Source organism: Salvelinus fontinalis, chromosome 33, assembly GCF_029448725.1.
Source record: "Salvelinus fontinalis isolate EN_2023a chromosome 33, ASM2944872v1, whole genome shotgun sequence".
Classification (NCBI taxonomy): domain Eukaryota; kingdom Metazoa; phylum Chordata; class Actinopteri; order Salmoniformes; family Salmonidae; genus Salvelinus; species Salvelinus fontinalis.
In genome coordinates, this window is record NC_074697.1 from 27,051,017 (window position 1) to 27,060,910 (window position 9,894).

The window sequence follows — 9,894 nt, forward strand, 5'->3', positions numbered from 1 at the left end:
AAAAGATGTCTAAAATATATTTGTTACTTCCTGTTGCTTACTGGGTGGGATATGACTAACGATACCATTGATGATAAGGGTTATTGGCCAGTTCATATCTCTTGACCCTCTTATTTATCGTCATATTTCATTCAAAATGACCTAATGAAGCATGCCATCAACAGGATGACACCATCCAACCAGCCTCAACCCACAGTATTCGAGTGTGCATAGCTGGGGAAAATGTATAGTGCGTAAAGTTAATGAGAAAATACATAGGGAATGGGCTATAGCCATCCCACAAAGACACACAGCATTCTTCATCAAATGACAATTGGGGCTAGATTTCAAGGGGTGGATGAAATCCTGACTGCGATATCAGAGCCAATAGACTGAGGAGGAGGGCGGATCACACCATTCTACGTCTGACAGCTGCGAAATAGAAAATGTATAGCGCACAGCCACAGGCACTCATGCTGCAAATAGGCAACCAGCGTTATAGCCTAACCTAATGCAAAGAAATCAACTTGGATATCCACATGTGCGATGAAGAACAAAAGTGGTTGCAACAAGGGGGTTAAAAAACAACAAGATAAGGACTTGAGCAATAATATTTTGTAAAATAAATATTGTAAGTAATTCAGGTGTTTCTATCAAACCATTGGAAAAGGTTTTGGAACCATGTACGGTGCCTTTTCTTTCCCAATGACTGCGGAGCGCAGTCGGAATAAGGAGCGTATGGAGGCCAGTCTGACCGGACTCTGTGAGCTGGAGCTCCGCAAGCAGAGGCAGGAGTGCCTGGTCATCGGTGCTCTGGCCCTGGGGGAGCCCATGCCCGAAAATTACACAAGGAACGAGCTATCGGGTTTCAGCAGCTGGGGGCAAGAGAACTTGACATTGAGACGTCATCTGGTAAGAAGTTTAAAAGAGGTGGAGGTAGTTTGGACATTGTTGCCTTTTTATGTGACAAATAGATAGGCTAATTCACCTCGTAGGAACATTGTTGTAGTGCACAGAATGGCTACTCGACCAGGGTGGTCGGTCGCCACTGCGATTAACCCCCAGTTTACCCCTAGGCTCTATAGAGGGATAGGCTACGTAGCCTATATAAAATACGATTTATTTCCCCCCGTTAGTGGACAATGCATTGGTGGTGTGTGCCTATTGTCCAGCGACGAAACTTATCTGCAAGAAAAGTTACTTAACTTGATTAATAGTATCCCCATCTGAAAGGATCTAATCGTTCCCATCCTTCGGCTGCAAATATATGCCTTGGGGAAACGGAATGGGGGTTGGAGCACCCGTCTTTTGCAGTCCACCGTTTAATGACCCATTGTTCCCTGCATGGTCCTACATTTATGTTGTATTTTACTTAGCAAGTGTTTATACATATTCATTCGTTTACTTTTATTTTTCAAATTAGTTCATAATGGGAGCTGATAGGACATGTGAATAGTTACATTTGTATTAAATACATTTTCATCTGATATTAATAGTATAGCATCATATATGATATGATTTAGATATAAGTTATGAGGCACGTTTCTTTAGACTGTGGAGATTTTCGATGTCCTTTTGGGAACTAACGTTAGGAACTATGATGCCAGAGGTGGGCGTGATGCGTGTCCCTTCACTCAAATCACCACGCGTACAGAGAATCCTACCATCCAACCGATGTCATCCCAAATAATAAAAAAGAGCGTTAGCTATCCGTGATGGCAACTATTACGCATGCTTAACATTAGCCTATTATAGAAAAAATGGGCTTTTGTAAAAAATAAAACATAACTTCAAAAAATACATGTTTTTCTTTGGAATGAATGGGATGTCACAGTTATCTCCTTACGCCCAATTTTCAGCCCTCTATCTTTAGAAAAAAAGAAAGATATACAGGCTAGTAGCCTTTAAACTACACTACAGCATCGACTCGCACACGGCCCACTGTTCTCAATAGAAAGCTCCTATAACAGGGGGTGAAAGAAATTAAAGCAGCCGCCTCCCTCTCCTCCCAGCTTCCCCCCGCGTTCCTCTCCTCCGCCACGGCCCAAACAATAGGCGCATATGGAGAGGAATACTAATGCACACGAGGGCCTCGGTGCGCCGAGAGGCGAATCATGCACCTCGGCCGCAGCTTTGAATGCACAACTGGAACACATCACCTAATGAGATGTCAACGCAGAGCAATCTGGCTCCGCTTCGACGGTGATGGTAAATACTATTTTTTACACTGTTCGACGAGTGACTGCCCCTAAATGCCGCATATTTTCTCGCAATTTGTTGTGCACATTTCATTAAGTCATTCCGGTCGGTCCATTTGAGGGATCTGTCCATTTGGATCGATAGATACTGACAGATATTAACTTCATTGTCTTTCCAAGCATGCAAATAATTTCGCAGAAAATTCCTTGGAGATTATTGGTTGGAGAATTATGTGACATCAATGTCTAATTGAACCCCCTCTATTGAGCCCTTCAATCAGCACTTCTCCATGTGTTTCCCACTGGACCCAATCTCATATTGCATGGAGAGTCTATGTTGTGTGGGGGATTTAAGGCAGGTTCACACAGAAGCAACTGACCCATGTTGCCCTCTCCTGGGAGTGTTGGGGAGAGTTTCCTTGGCCTTTGCTTTTGCCCCAGGGCCTCCTGTCCTCTCTATAGGCCCAGAGGCCCAGTGTGTAGTTGCTGACAGCCATGCCATGCCAGACAGCAGCTGGTAAAGCACAAGACATTGACCCCACTCTGAGCCACCATGCTGTGTGTGTTTGGAGAGTGCAAGCATTAGCAAGCCTGTGTGTGCGTGTCTGTCGATAGACTTGTGTGTGTGCAAGTGCATACATCTGCGTCTCTATTGATCTACGTGCTTGGCCTCAGTGTGTGGTCATTTGGGCATGTCTAAGACGCCATGTGCCCATGTCTTCCATAGAGTGCCACATCATTAGTGTGAGTTTCCTTCTCAGCAGCGAGTGACTGATGTCTGGGTGGGTGAGAGCAGCCTGGGTCCGGGGCTTTGAGTGACTGATGTCTGGGTGGGTGAGAGCTGCCTGGGCCCGGGGCTTTGAGTGACTGATGTCTGGGTGGGTGAGAGCTGCCTAGGCCCGGGGCTTTGAGTGACTGATGATATGGGTGGGTGAGAGCTTCCTGGGCTCGGGGCTTTGAGTGACTGATGATATGGGTGGGTGAGAGTTGCCCAGGGCTTTGAGTGACTGATGATATGGGTGGGTGAGAGTTGCCCGGGGCTTTGAGTGACTGATGATATGGGTGGGTGAGCGCTGCCTGGGCTCGGGCTTTGTCCCTTTAACCTAGCTTCCCTCTGGTCTGGGGACTCTGAACAGCTGTGTCACCTGAGCACTGACTGACTGAAGTCAAGCTGGATAGAGTCCATTCAGAGCCTGTTGTCCTTTCTGGGGAGGCAGACCACAGAGGCTGGAGTGTGCAGCCTGCATGCCCCATTCACGCCTGTTATGTAAACATGGTGTGTGTGTGCATGCATGTCTGTGTGCTGCCACGAAGCTGCCTGGCTGCTCCCCTTCCATCCCTCTCTCCACCGGAGAGAGCACAAGATGCAGTCAAATAGTAATGACACCAGGCAGTGTGCGTTATGAGATCATGGAGCCAAGAGGCGTTAATTAATAATGCATCAGAATCAAAAGTATCGTCATGAAAGGGAGCCGCATGAGACCCCTACAGAGCTACACACTCTGGAAGTCAGCTATGTTTGTATATGTGTCCTGTGTGTGTGTCCTCAAATCTTTTTTTGTGTTCTGTGTCATTATGTTTTAATTAGCCAGCCTAATTGTCACAGTGCCTGCTAGTTCTAGATCCATGTGAGCTTGCCGGAGGACCTAGGCCTAATGATCAATTGGGTGAAAGTGTGTCATGGATATATTGATTTCCAATACACTCTCTTCCTCCTTCTTTCCTTGTATTATTTATTTTGCTCGCACTCAGGTAGCTATAAAACCTGGAGATCTCTTCCACTCACCTATTATTAACCACCATAATACAATGGTTTCGTGTTTGATATTAGTTTAGTGACAGAAAGCATCTCTCCAATAGGTTTTATTGCATAGTGGATGCTTAGGTAGACACAGCCTGGCTTGGGTATTTTGTCTCTTCACAAACACAGCGCTTCTATCACACTGATCTACTCTAGTCTGCCTGAGAAAAATGACCCAGAATCCCAGAAATGATTCCAGCGCTGCTGAGTGACCAAAACAGCAGCCAACCTCATGACCAGATATGGTGCTGCTTGTTGTTTTTTGACTCAGCATCTGAATAGGAAAATTGGGATCTACAGTATGTGGAGTGTTTTTATACTGTCTAGCTCATTATGTTAGCTTGCATTGGTATGATGCTGGTTTGGCTCATGTAAAGGTTGGCTCCTTATTATGACAAAATGACAGACTGAATTTTTCATTCATCTGTCTTTGCACACTCGACATACTCTCATTTAATTCAAGGAAGAATTTCCCCTCCCTGCCACTCTCTGATGGAGTCCGCTTGCTGCTGAAACCTTGGTCACTTTTAATACATTCTTTGCATTCCAGCAGTGTACAGCTACATCCTTTCTGAAATAAGCCTCTCTCTCACACACACTCTCTCTCTCACACACACACACACACACACACAGCAATTCCTGTTAGTTGTTTAACAGCCTCTCCATCCCCAAGACTCTGTAATGTAGAGGAGGTCACAGCATTTTGCTGATATCTGTTAAAATGACATAATGTAGCAACAGTCATAATAGGCAAATTGAAGTGTGTGTGTGTGTGCTGGGGAGGCAATGCATAGCTAGTGTGTGTTGGCTGTGAGTGCTCTTCAGATGACCTGAAATTGCCTGGCTGACTTGAACAAGCATGTCCAATTGCACTTTTTCCTCCTCCCTGGTGTATGATTTGTGTGTGTCCTGCTGCGTGTGCATCCACAAAAATAACATCTCAACACATTTCCCACTACAGTGAATCATTCATGTTCCAGCTAGTTGCATCCTCAGGTATCTTACATAACTGGAATGGGGCTTTAGTAGCATGCATGCAGCCCATGCGGTCATGCACACTAATGTCTGTAGGCCTATACTACCTCCACTATCCAAAGGTGGGAATAAAACATTCGGTATAAGGTTATCTGAATAAGCTAAATAGTGTGTTTTTGTCATCTAGTTAAATGGAAAAAGTACTACACTTAGTCATAATTCACATTGACTTATAATTAGGTACAGTACCAGTCAAAAGTTTGGACACACCTACTCATTCAAGGCTTTTTCTTTATTTTGACTATGTTCTACATTGTAGAATACTAGTGAAGACATCAAAACTATGAAATAACATATATGGAATCATGTAGTAACCAAAAAAGTGTTAACCAAATCAAAATAGATTTTAGATTCTTCAAAGTAGCCACCGTTTGCCTTGATGACAGCTTTAGACACTTTTGGCATTCTCTCAACCAGCTTTACCTGGAATGTTTTTCCAACAGTCTTGAAGTAGTTTCCACATATGCTGAGCACTTGTTGGCTGCTTTTCCTTCACTGTGCGGTCCAACTCATCCTAAACCATCTCAATTGGGTTGAGTTGGGTAATTGTGGAGGCCAGGTCATCTGATGCAGCACCACTACTCTCCTTCTTGGTCAAATAGCCCTTACACAGCCTGGAGGTGTGTTGGGTCATTGTCCTGTTGAAAAACAAATGATAGTCCCACTAAGCGCAAACCAGATGGGATAGCGTATCGCTGCAGAATGCTGTGGCAGCCATCCTGGTTAAGTGTGCCTTGAATTCTAAATAAATCACTGACAGTGTCACGGGCAAAGCAACCCCACACATCACACCTCCTCCTCCATGCTTCAGGTGGGAACCACACATCCAGAGATCTTCCGTTCACCTACTCTGCGTCTCACAAAGACACGGTGGTTGAAACCAAAAATATCAAATTTGGACTCATCAGACCAAAGGACAGATTTCCACCGGTCTAATGTCCATTGCTTGTGTTTCTTGGCCCAAGCAAGTCTCTTCTTATTATTGGTGTCCTTTAGTAGTGGTTTCTTTGCAGCAATTCAACCATGAAGGCCTGATTCACGCAGTCTCTGAACAGTTGATGTTAAAATGTGTCTGTTACTGTGTGAAGCATTTATTTGGGCTGCAAATTTCTGAGGTGCAGTTAACTCTAATGAACTTATCCTATGCAGCAGAGGTAACTATGGGTTTTCCTTTCGTGTGGCGGTCCTCATGAGAGACAGTTTCATCATAGTGCTTGATAGTTTTTGCGACTGCACTTGAAGAAACTTTCAAAGTTCTTGAAATTTTCCAGATTGACTGACCATCATGTCTTCAAGTAATGATGGACTGTCGTTTCTCTTAGCTTATTTGAGCTGTTCTTGCCATAATATGGACTTGGTCTTTTACCAAATAGGGCTATCATCTGTATACCACCCCTACCATGTCACAACACAACTGATTGGCTCAAACGCATTAAGAAATTCCACAAATTAACTTTTAACAAGGCCCAGCTGTTAATTGAAATGCATTCCAGGCGACTACCTCATGAAGCTAGTTGAGATAATGCCAAGAGTGTGCAAAGCTGTCATAATATATTTTGATTTGTTTAACACTTTTTTGGTTAGTACATGATTCCATGTGTTATTTCATAGTTTTGATGTCTTCACTAGTATTCTACAATGTAGAAAATAGTCAAAATAAAGAACAAGCCTTGAATGAGTAGGTGTGTCCAAACTTTTGACTGGTACTGTATGTCTTGTGTTTGTGTGATCATGCTTGTGTATTGGTCTGTTTCAGAGTGCGCTCCAGAGCTCCCCCTGGGGGCTGATGCTGGCACTGGAACAGCAGGTAGGCGAGCTGAGAGTGGACACAGATGATGTCACCTATGAGGGGACCCAAGGGGACATGGGGAACAGTCGACCCAGCTCAGGTACTCCTCATGCTACCACCTTTTAATTCTCTGACTTTTGAACTTTAACCCCTGAACAACATCAGAGGGGCATTGTGTAGTTATATTTTTCTTAATGTAGACACTTTAATTTAACTTATTTTTTGCATGTGTTTGACCCATATTCTGTATATTTTCTGTGTACTTTTTTACAAGAATTGTGGCCCTATATTTCCCCGAAGTACATATATAATGACTAACATTTCATTAGTTTTGACAAATGCTGTTTTCATGCACTTCTTGCTACTGTTAGTTGTTCTGTGGTTTGTGAAAGGGACAAACAATTAGAAATGAGTTTTGTCAGCATATGGTTTGAGAAAGCCTGATAGAGGTCTAATGAGTTACATCATCTGTGTTTCCCAGGGTTCTATGAGTCGAGTGAGAGCCAGTCTCCAAAGGGGCATTCCTGTCGCTCTGACTTCCTAGAGCCCCACACTGGCTGGGGCTTCAGCAGCACAGAGAGGCCCAAGTCTCTGGGTGAGTTCAGCTCCACTCTCCACTATCAACAGCTCTCTTTCAACCACAATAGGGTTCATGGTATCATAGCAACAATACCATGGACTGTCTTTACTTTATTGCATCATTATTTTAGTTGCATTAAGTACTCGTATCAGTAGTAAAATAAACCCGTCAATTGATCAATTGACTTCTCTCTGTGCTCTCTGTCTACAGGATATGCCCTCCAGCTGACAGGTGAGAGTCTGATGGAGTCAGCCCCTCATGCCACTGTTCCCCTCTCCTTCTCTGCCCCCTACCCACACCTTGAGGGAGTCGCTGAGGAGGGTACGGCCAAGGAGCCCTGGCAGTGGGACCTACACTGTGCCCAGGGTTGGGAGGATGAGGACCAGGCCACTCAGGAGGATTTCCAGCAGGCCATGAGGGTTAAAGGCTACATCCTGGGTCTCATCCATCGCTACGCGCTCTCACCCCGGCCCTGCATGCCTCGTACCAGCCTGGGGCCTGACCCTTCCATCCCTTATTCCTCCAGCATCAACAGGCAGAGCAGCCTGCGAAGGAAACACACTCTTCACACCTCTGAGCACTGCATCTCTGACCCACAGGACCTCTACCCTGACCCTGAGTGCCAGGCCTGGTGGTGTGACTCGCTAGACAGGGAGGAATGTGGGCGAGAGGCCCCATCCATGGAGAAGGACTGTTATCGGTCTTTACCCTACCCCCACATCAGACCCCACTCCCTGGCCGGGGCCCATCCACCCTCCCTGGACCCCACTTGTGGCGCTCTGGACCCTTGTTTTAGTAGTGCGTCTGATTCCCCCAAGCACTACCCGCTGCCCAACTCCCCGGCTTCATATAACCACTTGGTCAGTGCCCAGTACATCCCTAGGCAGGCCTGCCACACCCCTGTACACTCCCCTTCACACTTTCCTCCAGAATGCTCCCCCTCACACTATCTTCTAGAGCCCTCCAAGCCCAGCCGAACCTTTGTGTCCCCAGACCAGAGCAGCTCAAAACCCAGGGCCATGGGGAAGAAAAGCCATGAGGAGAGACAGAGCTCCAAGAAGCCTGGCCAGAAGACCTGCCACTCCCAGTCTGAGAACAGTCTGATGGGGCAGAGGGCACTCCCTAAGTGCAGGTACAGCACAACCGAGCACCCCCAGCACCAGAGGTGCCAGGTCCCATATGCAGGCCCCCAGCACAGGAACACCGCTGGGGGGCGACGCTGGTGCTCCACCCTGGAGCTCAGCCAGGAGGAAGGGGAGACCCAGGGTGAGCAGGCCCACAGACGCCCACCTCGTAGGGCCCGCCACACCCAGACCTGCTCTCATCCCAACCCCAACCACCACTCCCAGGTCCATACCCAGCCTTGCCTCTCAGAATACCCAGAGAGAGCACCTCTGTGTCGGGGAGAGGGCTATGTGCGGGCCACCCCTGGGGAGTCAGAGTCTAGCATGAGTGAGGTGTACTCCCCTGCCTCCAGCTCTCTCTCCAGTGATTCTGATGAGGGGGGGCTGGTATGGCCCCAGCAGCTGCCCCCTTGCCTGGCCCCCTCCGCTTCCTCCTCTTCCTCCTCCCCTAAGGCCTCTCCAGAGGCCTCCTCGCAGCCCAAGGCCTTTGTCAAAATCAAAGCCTCTCACGCCCTGAAGAAGAAGATTCTGCGATTCCGCGCCGGCTCTCTCAAAGTCATGACCACAGTCTGAAAATATGTCACTGCTTCTACTGCCCATATCCTGCACAGTCTGATGGTTCGTCCTACATAACCTACAGTTTACACCCTCTGCCTACCTCTGCTGGTTCATGCAGCACTGTCATAAAATCAGAAGTTATTTTACCTTCAGGAAAAACTAAGATGTCTGTAACTGGCCTAAGATCAGCATCATGATATCTAGCTAAACCACATTTCACCATCATCAGAATGTGCATTAACCATCAACTTGTCTAATGAAGTCATCCTCTGATGATAACACTGCCATGTCACATATGGACACCTGAAAGTGAACTGCTACCTCTCTTCTCTTAGCTGCACCACCTTGCAGCCTGGACCTGAAGCCAATGTCTGTAGCACTGGCCATGTAGGGGGCGACTGCAGTGAGGGGTCAACACACACACACACACACACTTCTGTAAATACCTACCTGTGGCCTTGTTTGTATGAATGTAGTTTGTAAATAAAGATGTTGTGGTCTCTTAAGCCAGTTGTTTCATTTTACACTTTCTAGTATTCAACCTGGAGTGGCGGACTCATTTATGCCTACTGGATATTTCTCACACATAAATAGTTATTTTCAAATCAGATATTTTTCAGAGCTGATATGATTGGTCAAAAGAACAATTAGTGAAAAGAAGATCAGAATTGAGCTGCCTGTGTAGTCATAGCCTCTCTGGCAGCCTAAACTGCTTTCAGTGTGCAACATTGTATAACAGAAAGTATACAATGTCGCCCCCCTGTGGTATATCAGTAAAACCACCTTAAATTTACAGCAAGATTTGCTTAATCTTTCTCCAAACATCTGCT

General features: G+C 46.2%; 1 protein-coding gene across 1 annotated transcript; it reads left to right on the forward strand.

Moving 5' to 3' along the window:
- The first annotated feature begins 374 nt into the window (after positions 1-374).
- LOC129831895 (dapper 1-like) lies at positions 375-9,558 on the forward strand. Its single transcript, XM_055895451.1, has 4 exons — positions 375-891; positions 6,770-6,902; positions 7,284-7,397; positions 7,593-9,558. The coding sequence occupies exons 1-4, from the start codon at positions 661-663 to the stop codon at positions 9,077-9,079; spliced, it is 1,965 nt and encodes a 654-aa protein (XP_055751426.1). The 5' UTR covers positions 375-660; the 3' UTR covers positions 9,080-9,558.
- Positions 9,559-9,894: the final 336 nt, after the last annotated feature.